The sequence below is a fragment of the Phaethon aethereus genome, assembly GCF_964289735.1.
Source record: "Phaethon aethereus genome assembly, chromosome: 6".
Classification (NCBI taxonomy): domain Eukaryota; kingdom Metazoa; phylum Chordata; class Aves; order Phaethontiformes; family Phaethontidae; genus Phaethon; species Phaethon aethereus.
The window spans coordinates 14,099,467-14,127,294 of record NC_138580.1 but is presented as its reverse complement, the minus strand read 5'-3'; the positions used below and the strand labels follow the sequence as shown (position 1 = coordinate 14,127,294).

Genomic DNA, 27,828 nt, shown 5'->3' with positions numbered 1-27,828 from the left:
CTGCTGCCACCAAGTTTCATATATATATAGTGTGCTGGGTAGCACTGAGAGAGGAATATGTGACTCTAGATTGCAACCCTATTTCTGATGAGAGTGCTCTACAGGAATGCTGTGACTGCAGCCAGCACAGAAACCATGTAGGCTTCTTGGTGTGCCCTCCAAACCTCCCTTTTCCATGTCAGTCCTGTGTTATGGGAACCTACCCTGCTCCAGACTTAGAAGGAGCCATGTCTAAGGGCAGGACCTTGAGCAAGTTTTTTACAAATAAAACCCTTGAACATTTTTCTGATGTTTGTAGGAACCAGAAAAGCATGACCACGATTCAGCTCACGGGGCTGTGGAGGAGGCAAAGTCTCTCCACTGAGATTAATGGGAGCTGCCCTGGAAGAGACACAGCCCAAGGCTAGATGGACCACAGGTCTCCCGTTTCCTATGACATTCCTGTATGTTGTAGCATCAGGAAAGGATGTTGCTTCTTTCCAAAGACTAAAACCCCCAACTCTGAGAAGTACAAAGATTGTTGAATTGTGCAGAGAAGACTATTAATGAAATAAAACAGCTTCATGCAAAGCAACACTTAGTGCTTTGTCTGTGAAGGAGTCGGTCTTTCATGAAAGACTTTGTGTTCCCCTGATTTATTTATTTATTTTTCCATTGAATGAGAGAGATTGTTTAAAAAGGGTGGTGGGGAAGGTCACTGGGGAAAAACCCCCTCCTCTACTCACTTATCAATTCTTATAACATTAAAAAAATTAATTTAAATTGCCACTTTCCTCAAAATGAAGTGTAAAGCTTTCATAGTTCTGTTGTTTAATTTCCCAACTGGCTATGAAATTAAGGAAATTGTAATTGTTTGACCTCTCGCATCAGGGAGTCTAGGTATTTTTTCTTCTGTTTCACAGGAGCACATCTATATGAGAATAATGGCTTCCCTAGAGGCTCCATTTCGTCTAAAATACCATCTAATGAATTAAAATATATCTCCTCTTGTTGGCGCTTTTGTGCGCTGTGACCTGTCTTGGGTTTGAGTTCGGGGTGGCTCCCGCTGAATTGTCTGAAGGCCCTCAGGACACTTCCTCTTGGTGAATTGTTCTTCCTGAAGCTTGTCCATTGATTACATCCTCTGGATTGGGTCAGTTGTCTTTCTTGCACGGTTCACTAATTTTTCCTCACTAAGCATTGCTAATGTGCCTTCCATAAACTTGCAGCTTTTTGAGCTTTGATCTAGGAACTTTTCCAAATTCAGCAAAAACAACTAAAGAAGCAGAGCCCCCCCTTCTCCCCCCCTTTCTTTGTGTCCTTTGTTACTGAAGTGGGCTGTAACTATCTAATACCATTTAAAGCTAGACAAAAACCCAACTTTCTTTTGGTGATTTCTCCAAAACACCAGTTGATTATTGTTGGCAAGGACATCACAGTGGAAAGGACTAGCTGTTCTGTGTGGTTTTGAGGCCAGAATATTGCTGGGATTGTCCCTGATGGCTGGGTGGAGCTCTCTGGGTACCTGCCCAAGAGCCATGGGGTCCCCATGTAGTAGATGGACCTATCTTTGGGGGGGAAATAGGTTGACACCAAAGAACAAAGCTCCTCTCCACCGAAGGCTGAAAAAAAATAAAATAAAATACATTGACTATTGCTGAGGAAACAGCAAACATTGGTCTTGAGATCTCTGTGCTCTGTATGTCTGATCAGATGTGTATGAGACTTTTCAGGGGATCTAATATACTGTCTTTTAGAGAATAGCTAGGTATATCAGAGTGGGGGGTAAGGATGCATTCACTGAGGGCTCTTGCAGAGAAGTTTTTGTCCTGAAGTCAGCACTTTGAGAGGTTTCCTATGTGGGAGGAATGGAGGCTGAGCTGACTTGCTGCCAAAGTAAAGATATTTTGCTCTTAAAGAGAAAAGGTGAGCAAACATCAACCTCAGTGATATATTTAGCCCTCGGTGATTGTAAGGATGAGTTCAACTGGATCCGTGATCTCTCGCTTAGCCCTTATTTCCCAAACAGGCCACACAAGCGGCCTTATGCATAGCCATAGCAGCTGGTAAAACAGGTCGGCTCGCGCGATGGGAAGAAGTTGGCAGGAGAGAACCGTCGGGAGGGTTTTGCTGGGAGTTCGTGGCAGAGGGAGGTGACTTTGTCAAGGCCAGAAGAGCTGGCGTACAGAAGCAGGGACCCGCTCTGTAGCGTTTTGGGTATTAGAAGTTCTGGTTTATGTAGCATCTGTACCTGGGTTTTCAATATGTAAAAATCCTCATATTCGTTTCCCTCACTCCAATCCCCATTGCTTTAAGAGGAGAGGACCTTCCCAGCTTGCCCCAGATAAGAAAGTGGCAGAAAGCGGAGGGTTCACCCTGCTTCAGGACAACCCCCTCCACCCGGGGCCGGCAGAGGAGGCTCCGCAGAGGCGGGCGCCCGTGGGAGCCGGGGGGAGGCGGCGGGGGCTGCTCCGCGCCGCGCTCCAGGCCGCGTCGGCGCGAGAGGAAGCGCTGCCTGCGGCGGGCAGGCAGCTGCGAGGCAGGCGGCGGCGGCCAGCTCGCTGACAGCACGGCTCTGGCACGGCGAAGAATCGAGCCCTTTGTATTTAACCATCCAGACCTAACGTACTGACATGGTCGTCATCAGATACAGTTGACACATGTTTAAATGGTGTATCTCGCCGCTTTGAACAAGTGGGAATGTGTTCTTGGACTGCTTTGCTCTCCGCATTTCTAGGGAGTTTCCCACTGTCCATTTTCCATAGTTACTTACAGCAATTAACTGGAATCCCGGGCTGCAGCGGCTGCACGCATAGTCTCTCAAACCACACCTGTGGCTTTTTTGTGTCGCGTATAATTCATTACTGAGTGACGCTTCCTGCCTTGTCATCTTTAGTCCTAGATGAATGAATGGTGTCGCTAAATCCGCTTAGCGCCTAGCTAAAGCGGTGGTTCACGTTTAGCTGCGGCTCTTGCACAAGTCGTGCAGAAACTTATTTGTGTTGGTATGGCTGGGTGTTCACGGGAGGCTCCAGCTCTTTTGATATCGGATCCACTCACAGCTTGCACGTCCTGCCTCAGCTTTATTTTCCCTTCCAGAGGCATAGATACCGCATGAATCACTGTGTCTTTGCAGAGGCTCCAACGGGCGAAGGTATTTGTGCTGAAACCTCAACAGGCTGTAATTAATCTGTAGACGAAAGGAAATGGTTTTGTGACAGCTAAATGAAGACCAAATAATGCAATGTGATGAAAGGTATGCTCAGCAGTCTGATTCAGGATCTGAAGTTTATATGCGTTTAGCTTTACGGTGAGCTGAAAAACGTTTGAAACAAGAATTGCCTCAAGCCCCAGTTAGCAGCAGACAAAAATAGACGGAGGAAAACTTGCGCATAATGATATATTAATATGCAGAAAACCGAACAGATTTAAAAAATTACACCCTGCTATTCCGTGTATTTGAAAACATTCAGGAAGCTTACATATAAATTGTGTGCGACTGCTGTACGCAGACGGGCACGTGCTTTATGCATTAGACCGTGAGATCAGGGTACGTTCCAGTGAACAGGCTGTCTCTTCTTTAGGGTTTAGTTATGCTGAGATAGAAAACATCTGATAACCTTTAAGAAAAATATTGCAAACTTTTGTAAATTAGGCTGAATCTTTTTCCAGGTTTGGATTGTTTTGTAGAAGGACAGAAGTTGCTGATTATTTTGTTTGAAAGTTAAACATTTCTCCAGTGAAATGTTTTGGTTTGGTTTTTTTGGGTTTTTTTGTTTTCTTTTTAAAGAAAGAAGTAATATTTTGAATTCATGTTTCAGCTTGTTCATCATCAGTTGCACCTTTGATGCAGGTTCTCTCAAGTTACTTCGTGTGCAGCCGAGATTTGTTTTTAGCGAAAAGACTTGGTGGTGAGTGTAGCAGCTTCCCTGTAGTTTGGTGACAGTGGCCTTTGGAATAGGCAATCTGTTTGATACTGAACATTTCCAGCAGCAACAGCAGTGGATCCTTAGCTACTGGATGATCTTTCAGAGTGTTGAGATTTCTGAACTCTACTTGTGTAGAATCACAGACTCTTAGAAATTTCAGGGTGTCGGAGACCTGCGGGGGACTCTAGTCTAGCCTCCAGCCCCAGTGGGGACTGTCATCGACACCAAGATCAAGTTAGCCATGGCTCATCTAGCAGAGTCTTGGAAACTTCCAAGGACAGAGGTGACAGAGCGTCTTGGTGTGTTATTATCAGAGTTATAACTGCAGACTCTCATATTAAATCACGTGTGCATGCCCATTTTTGCTTTTAATCTAGGCCTTTGATAACCACACAGCAGGTAGATTTCCTATGTTTAAGCTAAAACCAGATCAGGTATATACATTTTTTTTTAAAAATGAAATTTCTTAATTTCATTGTGGCTATATCATACCTATACCTTAGTAACGTTGTAAGACTGTACAGTAGTGTTGTTATTACTACTATTGTTATCATCATCACTATCTCTATACATAATATGAACATATCATTTCAGGTTGCTATCCCTATTTTTGACAGCAGAAAACAACCCCTTTTTTTTTTTAAATGGCTGGGCAGAGTCACATGCAGGTAGGAGAATGAGTTGGATTCTGTTATGACTTTAGCATCATCAACAAAATGATCAAGTGCTGTAAATTTACATTATAATTATGATGTCAGTCAGAAACAATATAACTTGATTTTCAGGTTGACAGAGAATGTGCCCTGGGAATTTGGAGGGAATATATTCATCTCATTTGGAAGCTGAATAAGTCCTAACAGAAGTATTTCAGGAATATATATGTAGCTCAGTGATGTTATATTCAGCAAGTATTTTCTAATTAGCCCAAGTTTTAAGGCCAGAACACTTCCTTTCTGGTTCCTGTTTTATTTACTTGTCATAAAGGAACTCAGGATTCTACACCTTTTTTGTCCCCCAGTATAAATTTCACCCTACACACCTACAGAATTACTTGATTTTTTTTTTTCCTTTTTGTCTGAGATGTGAATTATTCATTCAAGTAAGCAGGTTATAGATAACTTGCATCTTGAGAAATGAATGCTGGAGGAAAAGCTTTGTTTTCAGTACTTTGGTTAAGACATAGGTCTGTATTTTCAAAAGAGTGCAGTGAAGTGCAGAAGTCCTGCTGGACTTCTTAGGGACACTCTTGAACACCTCACATGTGCAGAGATGGGCTGGGTACCTAGCTCCTCCTGGCTGAATAATTTCTTTAAAAGATCTTGTCATGGATATCCAAAACCCTCCACATGTGAATGACGGCGATACCCACACCACACTTTGCCTCTGTTAGGGAAGGTACCCAAAGAAGGACCCCGGCTGCTTCTCAAAGTCACCTGGAGACTTTTCCTCTTAAAAACAAATCTTTGTACCACTAGCGACTTAGTGCTTCAGAGGAATTTCTCTTCAATATCTTTCTGCTTCTTCCTTAAGGAAAGCCCCTCTCGGTCCTGCTCAGGGCTTTAGGAGTTCTGCAGGATGACTTCAAGGAGGTGGTTAAAGCAAAGGGCGCAGTAAGGTGGGAGATGATGCTGTCTCTCACACCACAGCGGGTATGTGAGCCCATCCGCCGCCATATGAAGCGATAGCACTTCCAACAGCAGCTAGCTTTACTTCTGTTTGTGCTGGTGTCTGATACCAGTCAGCTGCTTTGTAAACAAACAGCACCCACTGGAGCTGAGCACCCTGGCTGCCAGCAGCATGGTTCTGGAATTTGTTTTCTTACCTTCCCGCCTCTCTCCTCCCGTTCCCCCCAGGTCTCTACTACGCTTTCTCTTGCAGACGGCAATATAGGATCAGGCTGCTTTTCATTTCCATCACTTTTCCCTGCTGTGACTGAATCTGTTGCAATTAAATTTTAATTGAGATGCACACTGCTTAAATAGACACAAGACAGCTACAGCTATTGCTAATTAATTTTCTTCCAAAATGACAACATTTAATAATTATATTCCATGTCACTTACATTATTTATACAACTTTAACTCTGGGAATTTTTTTTAAAGACATGTCAGCTGTGAAAGTGCTTTATGGTGTTAATCTCCTGTAAGGCAATTGTGATTAACTTAAGAAGTGAAAATATGTTTATGGTGCATTTAGTAAAATAGCATGTAGCTCTGCAACTTGCAAGAAAGCTTGAGATGTTTCTATGAAAAGGTAATAGCACTTCTGGTTACAGCATTCAAATCTAGAGAAGCTCCGATGATAATAATTTGTGCTTCTGTATTGTCTTTGATCTGAGGATCTCAAAGCACTTTCTGCCTACGAATGAACAAGCTCACGCCTTATGACAGCGATTCCTCCCCAGTTTCTCACTTCACCTTGCATAGCACAAAGAGATCATCTGCTGCCGCAGCTTGCAAAATTCCTTACCCTCTGCTACCTTGCTCTAATACCAGGCAATGAAAATGACCTTTTCGTATTTTAGTCTGAAGAATCCATCACTGGTTGCTGTCAGACAGGGTGTTGGATGAGCAGGGCCATTTGTCTGTTGCAGTGTGACAGTCCTTAGGCTGCACGGTGACAGTGCGGGGAGTTTGTCTGTGCGAGAATACACAATTGCTGCATCATGGCGTGACTTGGTGTTTGCAGAGAGGCGCGTTGTCAACCTCTGAACTTCAAATGTTCACCAAACAGGTAGAAACTTCTCGGGACAGCTGTGAGGGGAATTCTTCCAGCCTCTCTTGTGGGAGTGCACAATGGTGATGCTCCCTCCGCAGAACAAAGGAGCCAGCTATCGCAGGTGAGATGCATCAGCCTTGGGGATTTACTGACAGATCTGGAAGCTTTGGGAAGGACTGGAGAATCAGAGGGCATTTTTTTTTTTTCCTCAGCGAGGGTCCCCTCTAAGGTGAAAGTTAAAGCTGGAAGCTACAGTAGAGGGATTTTGTGGGTCAGTGAAATAAATGTGGGAGGGAGGGACAGGTAAGACTTCTTGATCCCTCTGAGGACCCAAGACCAGTAAAAGTCAAAACTAGGTGAGAAAGGTGACTGCAAGTACCTGGTTGTGCATATTTCCTCTGCTAGCAAAGAGTAACTCTTTAGAAATTTCCATACCTTTCTGGTTGTTGCTATCATGTACCAGTGCAAAGTTAAGCTGCTCTGGGAACAGAGCTCTGGAAAAGTGTGTGTTTGCATTTATTAAGGATGTTGGGGATTAGTGCTGATATTGCAGAGCAGAACTAGTTGGATGGTGCAACCCCTTTCCTAGAAGGCACAATAGAGAAATCTTCTGAGGATGGTGCGAAAGGAAATTGTGCTGTGATCAGTGGAGGTTAAGATGATGTGGATCTAGAGAGCTGATCAACAGGGCAATTGGAGTGTCTCAGCTGAAGGAAATTTGATTAAATGGGTGTATAGTGAAACTCTCTGATTGGATATATGGGACTATCATATACTATTCACCTCACATAAATTTCAGCGTCTTCTTGAAGCTAGTCATTTTGGTTCCTTTTGTAGTGAACATACAGCAAAAAAGTACCTCCAGAACCATTTCACTCTGTGTTAAGATGGATTTGAATGAAAGGCTGTCTGACTGGTCATCTGTCTGTCCTCACGTACTGTCATGGAAGCAAAATTGCATTTAAAAAAACCCTTTTCATTGTTACTTCACTTTATTTACCCTTCAACTTTGACAACAGCAAAACAAAATAGAACTAATTATTGCCCAGCCTGGTGTCTATTTGGTGTCTTGTGCGCTGTTGCAAAGTGGCAGGGTTAGGTACTTCAGGAAACTGCATCTTGGGTTTTTCAGAAATAATGGAAACATTTTGTGCCTTTATTGCTTCTCTCAGTAGGTTATAGCTTATTCTACTCTCCTCCTAAGCAGGTAGTTCAGTTAATTGTATACAGATTTTTGTGCTTATTAGTAATACAGTCACGATTCTTGGCAAAGACACAGTCCCTTGGTAGCACAGCAGGGTGGGACAGTGGTGCGTGCAGCCCCCTTTCTCCCCAGTGGCCCTGTCCTGGGAGCCAAAAGCTGCTCCAATGCACCTGATGAGACAGGAATCATTTATTCCTCTGACAAATAGACCTCTTCCTCCGTGTGTTTTCCCCGAAGTTATTTACACATGATGATGTTTGCTTTGAGGTCTAGCACGCACTGTAATTTGCATATGGTGCTGGAGTTACTGGCGGTTTGTTCCTTTGATTTGCTGATTCTCACGGTCCTGAAATATGCCTTTGGCTGCCAGTGCAGTTGTGTAGCTGTAGGGGCTGTAAGCCAAAAGGCCACAGCTCTGGTAAAAGCTGGAAGAATTTTCTCCAGGACGCACGGTATGAGTGGTCATGTCCAGGTCCCAACCAAAAGACAGGGCAGGAGCCATGTGGCTTCGGGTCTGTTTTGTATCATTACACTGACCAGCAAAAGGGAAGGCTTAAACATTAATGACTGTTCGCAGCTACCAGTTCTCTGCTCTAAAAATCTCAGTGGGGTGCAGTGATGAAAAGCCAACCCTGCGCGTCCTTCAGGTCCGTTTCTCTGAAGGCGCTTGCCTGGATATATTCACATAAACAAAAACTGACCTTCAGTTACAAGAGTGCTAAGGGAAGACATCTAATGTTTTCTCAGTATGCCACTAACGATTTGGGGATGAACAACAATTTTTGTTTTAAAAAGATACATTTTCTCTAACTGTTTTCTAATAAACATTTCATAAGTTAGCAATCAATCTGTCAAAATTTGAGTTTGCAGTGGAGATACGGGCTCCAAAACAGAAAGTGTGTTGAGCCCTCTTGCTTGTAATGCATGAAAGGCTGGGAAAAGCCCAAGGGGACAAAGCGGTACCAAATGTAGGGTAGCTGTGGACATGGTTTAAAGACAAGAAATTGTGCGGGCGTCTATAACTGGTGACATGTCCCCCATCCCTGTGCCTTCAGTTCTGTGAAAGTTTGGGCTCGAATGGATGGCTATAGAGATAGCATATGCTTAATATCTTCAGTAAAAAATATCCTAACTTTCAGCAAATCCTTACTTCTCACTCAAGTGCTAGGTTATGACAGCAATTAGGATGAATACTTGAAGAGGCGTTTCAGTATTTCTGGTGTATAATTTGAATGTTAGGTGCCCTGACACTGTGTTATGCAGAGAGCAAGGGGATATAAGAAGTCTGCTCTTTCTTTTAGTGAGGGACAAGCGAGTTATGATGAGTTAAGCAAAGATTTTTCCCTTACTTGAGGAAAAATACAGTGCAAAGACAGTTAACTGAAGAATCCTAGTATTTCTCCTAAAATCAGAACAATGGATCCTAACAGATATGTTCACTGGTTCCTGGTTTTCTAAGGGGATCTGATTCTCATCTTGGATACCTGTAATAGAAGAGAAGGCACTCCAAGTCGATAGTTTCATTGGTGAAAACTAGTTATGAATGAGACCGGGAGTGGACAGATCCCTCTGGTCTGTATGACCAAACCGACTCAAAGAACACATATTTAGGCCCTGATTGAAGAAAGTGCATATGCATTTACTGAAGTCTCCCTGAAGCCAATGAGTTTGAAAGCATAGTGTGGTAGGCTTTGAACAGCTTTGAAAGAGGAGACAATGGTTGAGGCAAAACAAAAAAGCATGCCATCAAAGGATGTAAAGCAAAGTGACAGGAACAAAGTGACAAGCTAGGAAAATGCTCTTTGCTCCCACATTCTGAATGGCTGTGAAATCAGCTTTGTACTCATTAGAGCCAACGTAAAGGAACTTGTTGTAAATGAAAATGAATGGCTTAGAGGCTGGTGTTTTGAGTTCAGATGTATAGGTGAGTGGCAGGAAGCCTAAGGAAGCGCCAAGCTCTGAGATATTGTGCGGAAGGAAGAAGCAGGAGTCAGAGGTGGCCTGGAGGCAAAATCTTAGAGTGAGGTTAGAGGAACCTGAGGACCACCCCAGGTTTCAGACTTGAGTAACAAACAAAATGCTTTCCACCTCTTCAGTATTTGGCATCCCTTGCCACCTTCTAACTACGGCCAGACTGCTGTGAGAAGATATTTGAGAGGCAAACTGAGGTTTCTATGTGGTTGGAGGGAATCAGGTCTGAACTAGGTCAATCTGTGAGTAAAATGAATGAAAGATTTAGTGGAGAGAAATCCCAGAGGCAACTGGGTACAGAAGATTGCATACAGCTTAGCTGTGAATGAGGAGGACGATGGAATGACAGTTACAGGCACAAGTGGGATTTTGTTTTTAGAGAGAGGCAGACCAAAGCAGTCTGGGTTTGTGAGGAAAAAGAGCAGAAAAAAGAGAGAAAGGGCCAGGAGAACAAGAAAAGTGGCTGTGACATGGTTTAGAAGATGGTTGTGGAGGAATGAGGAGATTAAAGGAGAAGAGCAGATGAAACTTTAGGAGCAGGGAGGGAGCTGTAGATGGTAGGTAAAAGGCCTACCTTGTTTTGGCTGTTTTTTCTAGAAGAACTGAACAAGCTTGTGTGCAGAAAACAGATACAGAAATAGAATAATATTATTGTATGCATTAATATACAATAGAAGTAATGTACAATAACGATGAGGTAAATAAGTAATAACTATTACTAGCAGTACTAAAGCAATATAAATGTGTCTCCATATGTGTATACATACACGCTCCTATAAAAGGATTCTGAAGAATTTGTATCAATCCTTTGCATTTTGTCTTAAATTAGATAGTATCAAGGAACAAAGAGGGAGTATTTACAGGGTCTTTTCAGGCTAGCCTTTAATGAATTGAGTCTTATGTAATGAAATAGTAAAAACATCTTTTTTTTGAGTTGTCTCAAAACTCAAGTTTTGAGTTTTTGTTGTCTGGTGGCCACAGCAGTCACTGTGGCCCAAAGTCTGGTATAGGCTCTCAATAGCTGTGGGGACCCAAAAGTGAATGCAGTTTCCAGTGCTCAGCCCCTGTCCTGGTTACCACCAAACACTTCTCTCGCTTCGCTTGCTTCAACTGCCCAGCTGCATGCACACAACGTGGTTCCTAAACCATTCCTCTGAGCCATAGCAACCTGCCGCATTTGCTGGAAGTTTGCTGCTAGCCTGGGTTTTGTTCCAGTAGGTTTTGTGGACATCAGATGTGCTGGCATGTCAGCCCAGCTTGTTTTGTATGTGAAACAGATACTGCAGGGCAGCGGAGGATCAGACGTCCTCATATTCCCAGTCTTCTGTAGGCTCTGGAGACACCACTGTTGGGGTTGAGAAGGGAGGTTTTTCCCTTAGCTTTTGTAACAAGAGAATGAAATAAATTACTGTTATTTCTTTTCTTTTTGATGTTGGCAGCTACTTGCCAGACCAAGAAACCAAGTCAGTTCTTGTAGGCTACCAACTAAAAACTGCATGATGCTCTGTTGGTGAACAGTTTTCTATCTGTCTCAGTCATCAAATACTTCTAGCACAGTAGACATAACTGCATAGTAAAGGAATGTATACTCGGCAACATTGCCATTGGCAGGACATAAACACCTTAGAGTTTATCAGTGTTCTGGGAGATGTTTATTACTTGAGTCTTACCAAGTCTTTATCACAAAAGAAAAAAGTAGAGAAGTTGGAAGGTAGAAGTCAGTTTTGCTTATCAGCAGAGACAGGCATGGTAAGATTCAATCATTATAAATGCAGATGTTTTGATCTGTGAAGGTGCTCATCTAGTCTGACCTTCTCTATAACAACATCAAAGGACTTTTCTGTACTTAAACCCATCCATGTCCAATGATGAGTCTTAGACTGAAGCAGATCACGTGGAAAAACAACTGAACAAAATGTTAGCTCTGCAGTGCTAGAGAGTCTGTCACCAGCCTGAATCCAGTGCTGTTCTATGAAACTGGGAGCCTTGTTTCTAATCTGAATTTCTCTAAGTTTAACTTCTAGCTCTTAGTCTTTGTAATTGGTATCAGGTAACTGTAATTGGTTTAGCCATAGGTTCTTGTAATGTCCCTTGCCTCTGGGTCAAAAAGCTTCTGTTATCAAATTTTTGTTGATTATATATGTATTACTATTACTGATCAAGTCATCCTGCAAGGACCTCTCTTGAGCTCTCTTTCATTTTTCTCATGGACAGCACTGGAGCCTTTGCAATTTTCATCTTTCTGTTTGAATTGCGGAATGTGTTCCGCACCAGAGCTGGGCATAGTGTTCCGTTAACAGTCAATCCAGGGTTAGGCAGACAGGTATTATAACCCCCCAAATTCTGCGTAGATAAACACATTTTGCTTTAGTTGTTTGGATACCAGCAGCCTCCATAGAGCTTGTCAGATGCTGTTTGCTCACCATAAACTTCAAGTTGTCTCCAGTCAGTGTTTCTCCGAACAGTCTTCATTTTAATCAATTGCTTTTGGGATATGTGACCTTGTATGTGGCTGCTTTAAAATAAATAATCTTTATATCTAGCCCATCTAGGGATAGAGAGCAGGTCACTGGTACAAAACAATCATCGTTATTTACCATGTCTGCAGTCATTTGTCACTGACAAACTTCATGACTCTGTATTTGTTTCCAGTCACTGATATGCAAAATGATTATACTTCTCCAATCATATGAATGTTTCCACTAGTTTCAGTAAAACTGGTCAGGACTAATTTGTGTATTAAATGAGCTATTCCACTTCTTGTTTATTACTCAGGTTCACAGCATTAGAGTCTACACAATTAAGGAAGCTCTTCTCTTTGAGTCCCTTGGTACCTTGATTAATTTTAATCTTGACATCTTGATTTCTGGCTAAATGAGCGCTCATTTTCACCCTTGTCTTTTGTCATTAGCTTAATACCCTCCTGAATACTTTAGCCTGTCTCCTGAAAGACTTATTCCCTTCCACTGAAATGACAGCTAGCCACACTGTGCAGTCTCTTGTCTCTGCAGAAGATGGACCTTCGCTGATGAAAACTGAGGGGCTCTGCCTTTTACCGCTTACTTAACCATTAATTTTTGGAATCATATATAGCCCTGTAACTTGAGTCACAGCTTGCAGAAATGAGCACTGCTCAGGCTGTTAATTTCGTCTTCCCTCATATAAAGTTCCTTCCTAAGGACTCGTGGTCGTTCTTGAGTCTTTCTTTACCGGTGTGCTTGGTGTCCTTGCAGACTAGGCTGCGTTGTAGTTCATGGGTATGTCCCATATAGCTCTGTCATCTCCTACTACATCGACTGATATTTCAACGGTTTTGGGACTTGCAAATGCTGGTGATTGACTCCTTGTTGCTTGTGAGCATGAGGCTGGACTCAATGACCTCCACAGGTCCCTTCCAACCCTGAATAGTTTATGATCCTGTCAGAAACTCTTCTTCCATTCCCATCTGGAGGAATTTTTCTCCATTCTCCGGTTTATGAACTGCCAACCATTTTATGTGGTCTGCATCCTGCCTTTAGCTGGCAACTGCAGTCTTATAAAGATAATATGTGTTTCTACCCAGTGTGGAATAGCAGCTTGTGTGGTGGATGTGTTCAGCAGAGGAAAACGAGCCAATTGAAGTGTTGCTTTTTTGTTTTTAATTACATTCTTGTTTCCTTCCCAGGCTTCTCTCTCCTACATACTTACACGTGTGCCTCCAGAGGGACGATTCAATAGGCTGATGAAGTGAATTGGAATGTTTAAAAATAAACCAAAATTTTGTAATGAAACATGATCTGAAAGAACCCAGTTGCTATAGGGATTTTTGCAAGGATGCAGTCCTTCATCTTTCATTGCTCAAAATAAAGGTTTTCCTTCCTTGAGCCACATGAGGATTTTCTTCTCCAAGCTTTGGAGCCTGTTCAATGTCATCTGGATGGACTAGTCACTACAAGACAATATTACTCATCCCACCCCTACATAAAGCAAACCCATTAAACTTCGCTGCATGTGGTTTGTATTTGGGGTTTCATTCATGAGAGTTGAAAGTGCCCGAACTACTGCAGCACGGAAGTGAAATCCTGAGAGGATTCTCCTTCAATCACCACCAGCCAGCAAAACATTAATTTCCACCTTCTCAAAAGCTCTCTCAAATCTGATTTCAAGGCAGCTCTTTTCCTCCTAGACAAATCTCTCTGTTGACCCTCGCCTGCTCCATGAAACCTGCGTGAACATCTCTGTTCAGAATCGAGCGTTTCTACTCCACTTGTAGTATGTGCAATTTACTTTATTAATAAACTTTTCCTCATAAACCTGCTGAAAAGTCAATAGGTTAATTATTACTGATTTGGAATTAGAGTCTAATTTTGCTGTAAACAGTTTAATGGCTGGTCCTCCACCCTGGTCTTAATACTGTATGTGTTTAGCTGTTACCCACCCTGGTATATCTGCCAAGCACCACAGATGTTTCATCTGACATGTTAGTTATTAACAGTTTCTGCTCTTGTTGGAGCACGAAGACTTGATGAAGGGGTTTTTTTGGTTTCTCCCCCCCCGTTCTGGTGTGCAAAGGTTTCCTAAAATGAAAACAATACTTTTTCATTAGATACACAAATATTACCTATATGCATGTGTTTTTTTTTTTTCTTTGTGGAAAAAAACCCAGAAAATTCTGTAACAGGAAATTGAAAACTTCTTTGGATTTACATCAAAAAAACAAACTCAGACAAGTCCTTTGCCAAACTTCTCTCTCCCTTACAACAAAAACAAACAAATAAACAAAAACCAAGTGAAGATTCATGGACAAGTTATTAATGGTGACGCATCACTTTTGAGCAATTTTTGTTTACCTGGTGGCATCCTCCCATATTTTTGTAGCATGTTAATACTAGAGTCTGAATGCAGGAGTGTCTTGATTATCTTCTTTGACGGTTTTTTGCACGTTGGAATTCGCATAGTAAAAATTTTCTCATGATAAGACACGTAGGATTTGCTTTGTAAAAGTACAAGCATGACTTTGTTTTCCTGTTCCACCACAAAAGGCTCTTCCCTCAAGCCCCTACTCCTCCATCTTCTCAGTTCTTCCAAAGTAAGAAACAAAGATAACTTCTGAGAGAGAGGAGGAAAAGTCATGTACCCCAGCCTGCATGTCTCAGCATGGACCAATGCCGAATCTGTGTCTGGCTTTGAGCTTTTATGTCTGCTTGTATGTTTTGATGATGTATTGTAATTGTTTATAACCCAGCATCTGAAAGATTATTTCTGTTCAAGCCTCTAAGGTTGGCAACTTTGAAAATATACTTGAAGTGGGGAAACAATTCAAATTTATCTGATATTTTAGAAAGTGGATTTATTTATAAGGAAGCAGCAACATTAAAGTGACATTAGTGTTCATGAAACACATGAACAACAGCCTAAACACAAAGAACGGGTGAAATGTGAGTTCCTTTGTTCAGTAACTACAGCCCAGAAAGTAAATGGCTTTAGAAAGGGAAAAAAACATTTATGTTTCAATTCAGAGGCCTCAGTGTTGTCACTTGATGTCATGGTGTCCTAGGATAGCCTGGCATCTGGTTGCTATTCCTGAAGGACACATATCTCCCATAGGTCCTGTGTCCCATCTGCCAGACCTGCCCAGGACCAGGAGCCCCAGGGTGGTGGGTGCCTGTGTGCAGACACCAGCATTGCACCCTCACTGTCCAGGGCCTGTTAGTGTCTGGTGCCTGCCGGAAGGTCTCCAAGGAGCATCCAGCTGCTGAATGCTAATTTTGGAGCAGGTAGATGAATACTTAAAGACCTTCAGGACGGTGATTTCTGATCACCGCCACCAACTCCACTGGACTTGTTTGATATAAGTGGGAGGTCAGTGTCAGTGCAAGGAGAGACAGTGCTTGTGACTATTTCTGAGGTGTATCTGATGTTGTTTCCCTTCGTGTGCCTGGAACCACACGAAGCAGTGGATTGCAACCTTGTGCCTAGGTACTCCAACTACAAAGGATGATGGGGCACACTGGAGGGCTGCATTCCTTGGTGCTGTTTGTAGAGCATATTTCTTCCATCAGAGACCCTTACATTTTTCGTTTTTGCTTCACTACAAGTTTCCTGAATGTTTTATACCTCTCTTCCCTCTGTGCCATTCCTCCCTGTCCTGTCCCTACCATGCTAGATGTCATGCTGTGCCCTCATCTGCCCCAGCCAGGGCTATGTGTCTCTATCTACCACGGTACCAGGTCTGTCTGCAGTCTCTTTCTTCCTCTTTCCCATGTCACTCTTTTCTCTCTCCACAGGATTTGCCATTGCCTGCCTTGTGCCTGTACCTCCATTCACTCATATTCTTCAGTAAGGTCTTGTCTACTGTAGTCTGTAAGGTCATCCCTCTTTCCTCTTGTTTCAGCATCTTCTTTGCCTTCCAGGCTCTTCTCTGTCTTCAGGAACCTCCTGCTCTTTTCACGTCCAATCAATCATCCTTGCGAACGTTCCTCCTTTCTCATGTCTCCTTCTCATTAAGCATTTTTCCATACTTTGCCTCCTTGCTTTACCTTTGTGGCAAGAGGTGCTCGTTGGCACCTGGAATATCCCCGGCTCTTCTGGAGCTGGTTGGAGGTGATGTTCTGAAGTTATCACATTACAGAGAAATACTGCCAAGCACCAGGCAGTCTGGGGTGCGCTTTGACCCCTCACAGTAAGGCAAGAGTGTCTTCTTCCTCGTGCTTTTGGTTTGCTGTTGCCATATGGAAATGGCAGATGGTGTTGATCAGGAAGTTAATCTAGAAGTGTATCCGTTTCATGCCTTACGCGAAAGATTTGTTCATTAAACTTAGAACTCTAATTTAAAGCCAATTAACAGAGTGATTTGAAGAGACTTGTTGTTTTTGAAGTTCAAAAGAGATGCTAAGTCTCTGATTTCAGCCTTTGTACATTCCAGAACCTGTATAACTATTGCAGTGTTGCCAACTCGCCCGGTTTTTTTAGTCTCTTCCCCCCCTCCCCCTCCTTTTTTTTTATTCCTCTTCATTTTTTTGAGTGATGCAACTTTGGCCACAGGCTGGAACTGTTTGTTAAAGCTTTATGAATGTCCAGCTTTCTCAGCAATTTTAGCCCTACATTTTGGGGTGGGTGGGCAGAAATTGTGTGTTTTGCTATCCTCTTTGCTGAAAGCCAGCACAGATCCCTCCTCCCTCCCTTTGGCAGCCCGGTATTGCTCTTTGTTAAGCAGGAGTTGGGGAAGGAGGTAGAAAAATGTAAGAAGACCTGACCAGCTCTGTGCCCTCCTAACACCGCTTCTGTCAGCATGGGGTCATCTCTGCTTCCTGTCCTCCCTCCCCATAACATCTCCCAGAAGCTGGTAGGGACCCACCACAGAAGCTTTCTCAAGTTTGGAAGGGGCAGCAGAGGTCTCCAGACAGACAGCTACTGCCCTACACATGAAAGCCCCAGACTACAGCACTGATTTCCATGTGTTATCAACCCTGTAGGATTTGCCCAAGCAGACCATTCCTACGAAATGTCAAGATTGGAAATCTTGTGTCAGGAGGACCCCAAAAGTGTTTAGTTCTGAATTAATATTTATGATGCTTTTACCTGCAATTGATATTCTATAAACACTTGTAGATCCTTCAGCAACAGACAGCGTGTTTGGATAGTCCCAACATTTAGTAGCGGCATGTGTACAGAAAAAACTTTATTTAGTAATTTGAAGCTGTTGCTGATATAAAAGAAAATAGAAGGGTCAAGTTTTGCTGTGGTATAGAGCCTATGACTTCACCGGGTTAACGGCTGCTACTTCCGTGTAATTGAGAACATAATTTGGCTCAAACCCTGGGAGACTGAAAAGGATCACAGCAGCCACTGTATTAACCCAATGTTCAAAACAGTTGGCTCACACTGAATTTCATAAGCAGATCATGTATTCAGAAGGCTTTAGCTGTATGACACAGTCCATTGCAAAAGAAGAGATGGTGGGAGCATCTCTTTTGTTCATCTTAACTAAAACAGCATGCCAGGAAAAGCTATCAAATGTGGTATTGCTGCGACAATTGTGACAAACTGTGACACGGGGGCGATGTGGCAGAATAGATAAAGAATTTCCCTGCGGGTGTGTGAGGACAAACCTGGCGAGAGCTGCGCCAAGGCTGCCCTCTGTTATCCCAGCTCCCATCGGCCACGCCAGGAGCCGGCAGCCGTGGAGCTTCGTCCTGGCCGTGCTGCAGCGGAGGTGGTGCTGGTGTCAGCAGACCTCCCTTGTGTCCCCTTGGGGGTGACGGCACCTTGCTGGTGCTGCCAGGGCCATGCGTGAGGAGCGCGGGTAGAGATGCACTTAAAATGGATAGGTTAGGCGTCGGTCTGAGAAAGCACAAAATATTCACAGAAGCAGAATGGCTGATGGAGGCTGCCGCTGGAAATCCCTTCCTGCTGCCCTGCGGGGCCACCGCGCGTGGAGGCGGCATTCAGTGACCGCGGTGGCTTCGGGAGGATTAGACCCGTGTCACGACGTCACTGCCGGCGCCTGCCCTCTGCCAGAGAAGCTTGCTTCCGCGCTGGTACTTAGTCTTTGAGGAGAGGTGGCCAAAAGTGGTGATTCATGTTTCAGAGAAAAACTTGGGGGGCATAAATCTGTGTTTTCTGCTCTGTCTAGGGGAGGAAAAAGGGGTTTCCTGATGAAAGAAAATTCCCAAAGAAGGAAATAATGCCTTTTCAAGAAAAGGGTGTGCAGGGACTATGGCTGATGAGTATCTGTTTCTTCCCAAGTCTGCTGGCAGTCCCGCTTGGGCTGATGCCCTCCAAAAAAGACAGGCATTTTGGGACAGCACTTTCAGCCGTTCCTCAAGCACTTAGCGGGAGGGATTGTTTTATTAGGAAAGTTTACGGCTTCTTGTTTTCCCTCAAAGGCAAATGTGACTTTGTTGTTTTTTAATTCTGTTGGGATTTCTCCCTTTTAATATACAACACAGCTGTTAAAATAGCTGGGGTTGTCTAGGGCAAATCATATAGCACTTTCCTTGTTCAGATCTCAGATGGCTGCCTTTTTAGTGTCGCTGCAGAATTATATTACAGGGCATATGAATAGTGCTGGTATTAGTGTCAAAATCAATTACCCAACCCTCCTCCTGCAGAGAAAGCTACAGACCTTAGGAACAATCTGAGTAATCCATTCTGGGTTTCTAATTCTGAGTAATGATGGAGGGCAGAGACTTGTGCTTGAATAAGTGCACAGGGTCTTTCTCCATATAGTCACTCCTAAATGCATGCTCTTTACAGGAAAAAGCAGGCTCCCTGTGAAACCCTTTTTCATGCCAAATGGCTCGCTGCTAAGATTAATCTGTCATTGAATTTATAAATTCTGTGTGGCACAGAGCAGCGGAAAAAGTTTAGCACTGAACAGAAAGCAAACTATGTATTGCTTAAAAAATGAGTGTTGTGCTCCTGGATGGTGTGGATTGACTGCCTCCATCAATATATCTTCTTATACTGCTAATAAAAATACTTCTATAGCCTTGTGCCTCTGAGGATCTCAAAGCACTCTGCAAATAGGGCAAAGTACTATTTCCTATTTTATGGCTGTGGAAACCGGTGCTGAGAGAGGTTAAGCTTTTTGCCCAGAGACACAGAGGAGACTGTAGCAGAGCCAAGATGGGAACCTAAATCTCCAGAGCTGTGTCCTGGTCACACACTGCACGAGAGCACAGCGGAGGAGTCTGCTGGTAACCGACCCTCGGCCATCGTCCATGAAACAGCAGAAGGTGGGACACGAAATCAGTGTCAGTGCTCCTTCGCTCCCTGGTCTCTGTCCCTGTCTGTGGGCGGAGGTGCTGAGCAGGGCAGGATGCTTGTGTCCTCCTGGGCTGGGATAGTCAGTGCTGGTTGTGGGTGGCTGTGGAAGGAGAATGACTTTTGATCAGTGCTGAATTGGGGAAAAGCTTGGAGCCTTGCATCCAGCCTGCTCTGCCCTGAGCACCTTTACAAAGCAAAAATAATTACAGACTTATTGCCCTAAATCCGGTAAAAGATTAGAGTAGTTGCATTTTTTTTTTTCTAAACTAGTATTTGAGAAGGATTTACCTGTTTAATACAACCATTTATTAGAAACATTTGAATTTTAAAAAAATTCGTAATTTGTTTGAAAAGAAAGCCTTACAGCTACAAAGGCCAGATTTTCAAATATGGGCCTGACGTCTTGTCGAATTCCTGTTGGATAAATGACACACCTTAAAAACTGGGTCCTGGCTGAGGTTTGTGTGACAGGGATTTGGAGATCTCACTTCAGGCGCCTCTCTAGAAAATAGCGTGACGCTAGCCTGCGCCTTTCACAGGAAAGCGGTTTCTGTTACCAGTTTCTTCCTTCCCCTCCATGGCTGCTGTGCCCTGCAGCCCCCCGAGGAAGGTCCCGCATGCACGAGGCTGGCCCGAGGGGCAGGGTAACCCGGGGAGGGGGCTGGCTGGGGGGAGCGCGAGGGCGAGCGTCTGGTTTCAAACAGAAGGGCAAAGCCTTGAAAGGAGGGACTAAGAAGAAACAGGTGGGGGGCTAGTAATACAGCCTCTGAAGTTTATTTGCTTAACGAACAGAAGCCCAGGCTGTCAGACCTAGGTCAAATACTCCTCCAGTTTGAGTGTATTTATGTCATACGTGGTCTGTAACCCAACCCCATTTCTGGATTGAACCGCTGTAAAGGCCTGGCCCCAGGAACCCATCCCCTGCTTGCCACCGAGCCCAGCCCAGGCCAGGGCAGGACCTGGGGGGCCACCTCGGTATTCACCAGAGCCTTGTGTCACCAGTACAGCCTGTCACTGTGGGTCCTGTCACTTCCAGTACAAGCTTCACTGTTTACGGCTGCAAATCGTGACCACGTGGTCCGTCACGTAGTGGTCCTATTAACGTGAGCCGTGCCTGAAGGCTCCTGGGGTAAACTGCTTGGGCAGCAGCCTGCAGCCGCCCGGTGGGCCGCCATCCTCCTGGAGGCCGGGCAATGGTGGCAATGCCGGAGGACCACATCCACCACGCGCCAGGTCCCTCTGGGGTGCCAGCAAGGGTGGCTTTGTATTTATAGGGAAGATTTAAAGTGGCCGTTGAGCGGAGGGGGAAGGGGTTTGGGACAGCCTGCCTTGAACAGCGAGCGGTGCAGCACAGAGGGTCTCCGAAGGCGGACGCGAGGGAGTCCGGGAGCATGGGGCTGTGTGCTAAGCTGCGGAGCCCATCACATGGCGGGGAAGGAGGGACTTCGCTTTCCTGCTTGTCTGACCCGAAGTTACAGCACAAAAACTGCTTGAAAACCAGCAAAATAGCGAGAGGGAAAACCACTGCAACACAAAGCGCTATGCCACGGTCACAAACAAGTAAGGGGTAAAAGTTACAGAATCCACATGGCAGTTCTTGAAATCTTCATGTGCTTTAAAGGTTTTAGGAGTGTTAATTTTTTAATCCAAGGTGCTCAGGAGTTGGTTAATCCCTCCAGAGGGAAGTTTGAGCTGGCACAGTGGCAGTAAAACTACCTGTACACAAAAAAGTTTTCTGGTTTCCCAGATGTTTTTTAGCTGATCGCATTAATTCCACGGAGGTAAACGACCAGTGTGCTTCAGAGTATCTCAGGAGCTGAAAAATTTGCATCTGAAAATTTGCATGTGAAAAATTGTAGATCTGCATTAAAATTAGAAGGAAAGGAGGAATTAGCAGTGGGTTTTCCCAAGACCAGCCTGAGGCTGGTAGGGCCAGGTAACTGTGTGGGTTCGGTGAAAACAGGAGTCATGTGGAAACATTTGAAATAAAATGAATTAAAATGGGATGAACAAAAGTATTTGCAGTCAGAAATGAAGCATGCCTCCCCATTTAAGAGAAACCCCATCTTTACATTAAATTTGGGATACGCATGTTTGCTTTTGGGAGACAAGATAAGTTTGAGTCACAGAACAAATGATCAAGCTAACAAAAAGCTCAGGAGCTGTTATTTTTCATGGACCTAAGTTTAAAAAAACAAGTTATTTGTTGTTTGGTATATTCTTGTTTTGTGGAACTTTGACTAGCGCTTAATTCACCATTTGTAATGGGCTTAAAGCTGTAGCTGATTTTCAGATGCGCCCAGTCAGACTAGAAGGACTCGCTTGGAAGAGTCTGGAGTTGGTGGATGTTAGTCCTCACCAGTGAGAGCTGGGTGGGCTCTGGCAGACGTGCCATGGCTTATCCATAATCGCCGTTGAAATGTTCTGGTCAGGGCACTGGTTCCGAATAAACACCAGCTGGGGAAAAAAAATCCCCACCTTAAATGTATTTCTATCTGTATTTTTATTGAAAGTTTTTATCACGCTCAGTTTTTTTGTTATGACCAGCTAGGTCATATATAGGATAGACAAGTTGGCTTTATATATGCTAAATCTTTGTGTCTCACCTGTGCTTTAATCCTGGAAAGCTCTTTGGACCCGTCAGCATTATTATACAGCCCAAGTTTAAGTGGGGAAAAAAATGTATTTTGGTCCTGATCTTTTTAGGTCTTCAACTGCCTGAAGCCAGGGGGGTGTGAGGATGCCCATCCCTTTGCAGGGCTGTGCCCTTTCTGCCTGTAACTGCTGTACTGGCTGTGCCGCTAGAGTTAGAAACCCGGGAAACCTTTGCTGCTCGACGTTTACTTTTGAGCTCTGCCGAACTGTCGGCTGCTTCCTCGTGGAGTTGCTTTCGCCTGTTTTGTGAGTGGTGACCAGAATCTGGTTTTGTTTTATGTCCTGTAGGGTTGCTGAGCTGGAAGATGCACATCTAAGATGGAAACTTCTGCTTCAACTGCTGCTGGGAAAAAAGAAGGGAAAGGTGCAGTTCTGGAGGGGAATGGCTTTACAGAGACGGGGAAGAAACCCACTCCTTTAGCAGCTGCAGGAGCAGCAGTGGCACAAGGAGGTACTTTATGTTTTCCACACTTTGAAAGCAGCAGGGGTGTTTTTCATTAGACTGTAAGAATTTAATAAGTACAGTGGCATCTGTCCTCCTGTGAACACGCTGAGTTTATTGGGGTTCTTGGCCGTCGGAGGTCACGGGACCGGGAAGCTGTGTCACCGTGCAGTCTCCAAACGTCACTGCACGGTGACGAGTCACCGCGGCTCCCTGGGCCAGGGTGAGGGAGAGGACGGGTGGTGAGAGCCGGCTGTCGCAAAGTTGAGGCATCCTATCTCTGCTTGCTGCCAGCGCTGCGTGGCATGGGCAGCGTGGTGCCTGCTGCTCCTCCACGGAGGAGTTAAAGGGCTCCTGCGGGAGCTGGGGGGACACCCTGTTATCGTGGTCGGGGAGGGGTGTTGTGTGCCGGCTGTGATCCCACTAACGAGCTAAACAGACTGCACTGTCTTCAGGCGTTGCTGCTGGGATTTCACGGTTAGGGAGAAATTTGGGGTTGTCCAGCCCCCACCAAGAAGGTCGTGAAAGAAACCCCCGCAATTTGCACCATTCCTGTTACGTCAGAAACAGCTCAGATCCTGATTTCTTCTTCTGTCTCTGTTTTCAGCAAGATTTTGGTCCTGCTGGTGTTGAACTCAATTAGGAAGCTCTTGTGGTCGCCTGAGGGTGCGGGGTCATTTTTGGTGGGTGTAACACCAGTGTGCAGGGGGACGTGCAAGTGCGTTGTTCCTGCTTCCTCCTGCCGCTGTGGAAAATGACCCTGGATGGAGCAGGCCAAATACAGCCCCAGAAAACACATCCCTCCCTGGCACATGCATGCTGGTGGATCTCCACGTTGGTGCCAGGGCCCTTCATGGTGGCTCCAGCTGTGGGCAAGGCTGTGCCCACCAGGGAGGCACAACACTGCCTTTCTGGGGGCCAGGACAGGGTGTAAGGAGACAAACTTAGAAGGGGCTGCACTGGCTTAGATGTGACAAGACATCCCAGCTGTGTAAACTTTGCAGGCAGCTTTTTTTTTTCTTCCTATTTAAAATATATCTTATTGCTAGCCAGAGTCTACCTCAAAATGAACCCTTCCCCTCCCCTTCCTTCACTGCAAGGCGGTTTCTCATTGCCCCAGGAGAGCAGCACGACTCCTCTGCGGGCTCCTCTGTTTCCTACACAGCTCGGCTGGAGAGTTTGTGTTTTCTGTTGGCTCAGTTTTGAAGACAGTTCCCAGCCCAAATTGCTTAAATCTGCTTTGTCTATCCTTCCTTTTCAACACATTTGTTACCCAGTTTTCATTTCCACATTGACCTAGGAAGATTCAGACGTACAGAATAAAGTAGCAGCTGCTAGGTTATAACCTGCCAGATTAGTTTATGTGTTTGATAAACTTTGTTAGCCTTTGTTACACAAAGGGAAGTTTTTTTTCTTAAAAAGAACTAGAAAATCTTTTACACGGAGTTGTTTAGAAAGAAACACAATTTCACACTGCTGAATGGGTTGGAGTCACCTTCCTTGTGGGCACTATGTAAAGTGGCAGAAAGGAAGGCTTGGTGGGCGGCAGAAATAAGGGGAAGACAGAGACAGCAACATGCAGAAATTTGCTGTCCCCCAGCAGATTTTGATCCCTGTTGAAGCAGCACAAGCTGTAGGAACCACGAGGCAGCCCACTTGAGGCATCATCTCAGTGACTGGCAGATCCAAAGGGCTGATTGGTGCCAACAAAGTCCAAGCGTGTGCTAAAATTCAAAACCCGCAGATGTGCTGTTGTGAATAAACACCTTCTCACTGCTTGGCACTTGCCTTGGGAGTGCCTCCACCAAGGAAGCAGTCACCGTGTTTCCAGAGATGTGATGGAAATGAGTACGCCCCTGAGGTGGAGTGTGCATTGGCCCATTTGGCACCTCCAGAGACTTGACTAGTTTTTAAGCATCCAGTATTACGTGTCCCGTTAGCAGCGTGCCCTCACCTTTGGAAAGAATGATTTACAGGCTCAGTATTTCTCCTTTTATTAAGAGGACGTGAAGAAGTAAGTGGAGGATTGTTTGAAGATGTCAGGAGAATCATGATGAAAGCATTGTGTAATGAGATGTAAAGAGTGAAATCTACGTCATGCTGTGAGGAGAAGTGCTCATAAATGACCTAAAATGACTAGCAGTAAAGCAGCGTGCGATCGGATGCCAGCCCCGGGACTCTGCAGGTGATGCACATGCTCTTGTGGTTCAGAGGGGCTTTCCTTTGAATTCTGGCTAGACATAATACGTGCTCCTGAAAAGGAGCAGCGCAGTGCGTGTGTTTATAAGTAGAAAAATTAATACAAAGTCGTCTTATAACGTCAGTTAATTGCAAGGTGTGATTTAGCAGATAACAAAAAGGCTGGGTAGCGAAGAGACTGTACTTACATGGTATTCATGCTTGTATAACATACATATTTGTTTCACTAAACTAGTGTAATTACTCATAACAGGCCAGAAATATACATATTTATGCTCATATTCTTACAGAAGAAAGCAAACGAGGCACAGAGATTAATTACGTTGTTCAGCTTGAGGAGGGGAACAGCTTGAAAGGGAGGGCCTCCGAGCTCCCCACCCTGCTTTGGGGCCATACGAACAAGTCTTTATTCTCATCCAAGACAAACTCTTGATTTTATTTATTGTAGAGGCTTTACTCTTTGTACTAGCATGTGAGAAAGTGGCAGCAAGGCTCAGCTAATGCTGCAGATCACCAAGCTGCTCTCCAGAGCCAAACAAATGTAATTTGCAACACATTTCTTCTCCTTTATTCTACCGAGTCACACAGATGGAGTGCCAACATAGCATGTTTCTCTGATCATAAGGTTTTCTTTTTCCCTTGTAGAAATGAATAGATTCATAAATTTTTATTTATAATTAAGGTAATTGAAGCAATAAACTGAATATTAGTTAAATAATTGAAGAATAGCTATTTTATTATAATATTATTTAGACTATTATAAGGTAATAACATCTCCAGTCTCCATTTCTAGTTCCCTTGCTTTGGCTATTTGTCCCACATGTTTGCAGCCTTGAACAAATTAAGTTATGGCTGTAGGCAAAGAGATTGGTATTGTTGATGCTGCAAGTGGAGAAGAGTCCTTTCATACTAACAATCTGCATCTCATATTTTTAGTCTACTGAAGCTGCCATTTTAGAGATCTTCTGTGACATTTTTTTACAGTAACTCATTGATCAGACGTTCAGAAATTGGCCTCACAGAAATGACATCAGGGAAGTCTCTCCTCATTTTCTATTTTTCCATAAATCATGCCAGCCAAGGAGTCAAAGCTCCTCTCTTCTGTTGCAATAGGCGCTCGTGTGTATGTGTGACAGAGATGGAAGCTGGTTTTAATGACAGTATGTAGGAGCTATAGACAAGTCAAACCTGCAGAAGAACCGCTCATTTTTGGTGCCTCCACTTCTGGAAGGGCAACTCATAATACTTTGTGTTTAGAAAACTCTTTTGCTGAGTGCAAAAGTGCATATTGCTGTGTAGGGTAAGACTTCGGAGCAGAGCACCATGTGAGTGAGAGTGGGTTGTGTCCTCCAGGCTAGCACTGCAGCATCCTCCTCCGTGCCAGCATGCACAAGGAAGCCCAGGCGTGTGGCTGGAGGAGAAATTTAAATGAGCCACTCTTGCAGAGGCAAAGATATTTAGGAAGATGGGTTTCTCATCTTGTAATAAAATTTAAATACAAATTCTCCTAAATGCTAACTGCCTGACTTTAACAAGGCCCAGAATGCACCTTTCCCTCTCCACCCCACCCTCGGCATGACACACACACCAAGTTCCCAAATTGATGGTGTTTATGTTTGAAACATTTTTCTGATGTCTGGCTCTGTCAAGACTAATTTTAGCATTTCTAAAGCTGGGTAAAAATACAGCCTCATTACTTTGATGTCAGAGCATAGTTTACTATTAGTATATTCTGGGGTTTATCATTTTAGTCATGTTTAACACGGCTGCAGCAGGCATGCACTATTAAATCTGGCTTATTTTACATTCCTGTCCGAGATTATTTATTTGGAACAATTTCCTCTCTATCAAAAGACACGGCTAATGCTGAGTTTTAATGTGTTATTTACACACAAAATAACCTATTTACAACTCAGTATCTGCCGCAGGGAGAATGAATGGGGCAGTGCTCCCTTCATCCTGTTGTATCTGAGTTTAACAATCTGGATTGCTAATAGAACCATTTATCATGGGGTGGTAATTTATTTTATGTTAGCTGCACAGGTCTCCCTGCCTCTGATCTATGGAAATACTTTGTATATAATGAAGTTCAACAAGTCATTTGGTGTAAACATGGGGAAACCAGGGTGCAGAACCAGTAAGATTCTGCCTACACTTTTTTTTCCAGGAGGTAACGACTCTCCTCTGATATTAAGGTTTCTGTTGATGAAATACAGCTCTTCGCTGCGTGTGTGCTGTAAGGGCAGAGCGTGGGGCTTTTCTGCAGTGGATCAGATATTGGGATGGAGTTTGGTCACTTGATTTATGGGCTGGCGGGAATGCTCAGTGCTGCAGAAGTAGCACACTCAGCCCTTTCATAGGCAGAGAAGGGCAGGGAGCACCTCCCATTGCTCTCCAGAGGTCTTCTGTAAGCAAGCCTCGAGTGGTGTTGGCAGGGAGTCCTTGTGCAGATCAGCTTGTCTCAGTGCTGGATTATGGGAAGACCATGTAAATGAGGAGGTGTAAATGCCAGCATCCCAGCAGACCTCAGCACTCTGAAAAAATATATAGTTTGTGTGGCCTGAGACTCAGACAAATTAGACAGAGAACAGGCCCAGTGAAGTCATCTCCTCTGTCTACCCTGGAGGGGCAGGGATCTTCTCCAAAGAATGTTTTTCATTCAGTTCTTCACATTTTCCAGGAAAAGAAATATAACCAGAACAAGCATGCTCTTAGCTTCTCAGCCCTGTATTGATTTGTTGTATACAACTTAAAATTTTGAGATATGCAGTTAACAAAAAAGTCTGGGTTCGCTGTGGGAGGGAAGGGGGCAAGTGGTTAAAACAGAATGATGGGACATTCGAACCGTTAAATTCTCCTGACAGTCACTGTGTGTCTACCACCTTGGGTAGGGCTTCAGTGTAACACCGCTGTAAGTGATAGCAATTAAGAATTGTATTTCTTCCCTGAACATTCCCATCAGTCTTCTATAAAAGTAATTC

At 44.2% G+C, this 27,828-nt stretch overlaps 1 protein-coding gene across 2 annotated transcripts in view; it reads left to right on the top strand.

Moving 5' to 3' along the window:
• Window positions 1–22,524: 22,524 nt before the first annotated feature.
• Window positions 22,525–27,828, top strand: part of GLI2 (GLI family zinc finger 2) — a gene marked incomplete at both ends in the record, with an annotated part of 143,504 nt that continues 138,200 nt past the window's right edge. Inside the window, one exon of one of the 2 annotated variants that reach the window (XM_082001859.1) lies at window positions 22,525–22,570. In XM_082001859.1, coding sequence (XP_081857985.1) covers window positions 22,525–22,570 — 46 coding nt within the window. Of the gene's footprint in view, window positions 22,658–27,828 lie in introns of both variants that reach the window. The other variant, XM_082001858.1, reaches the window with a different exon arrangement.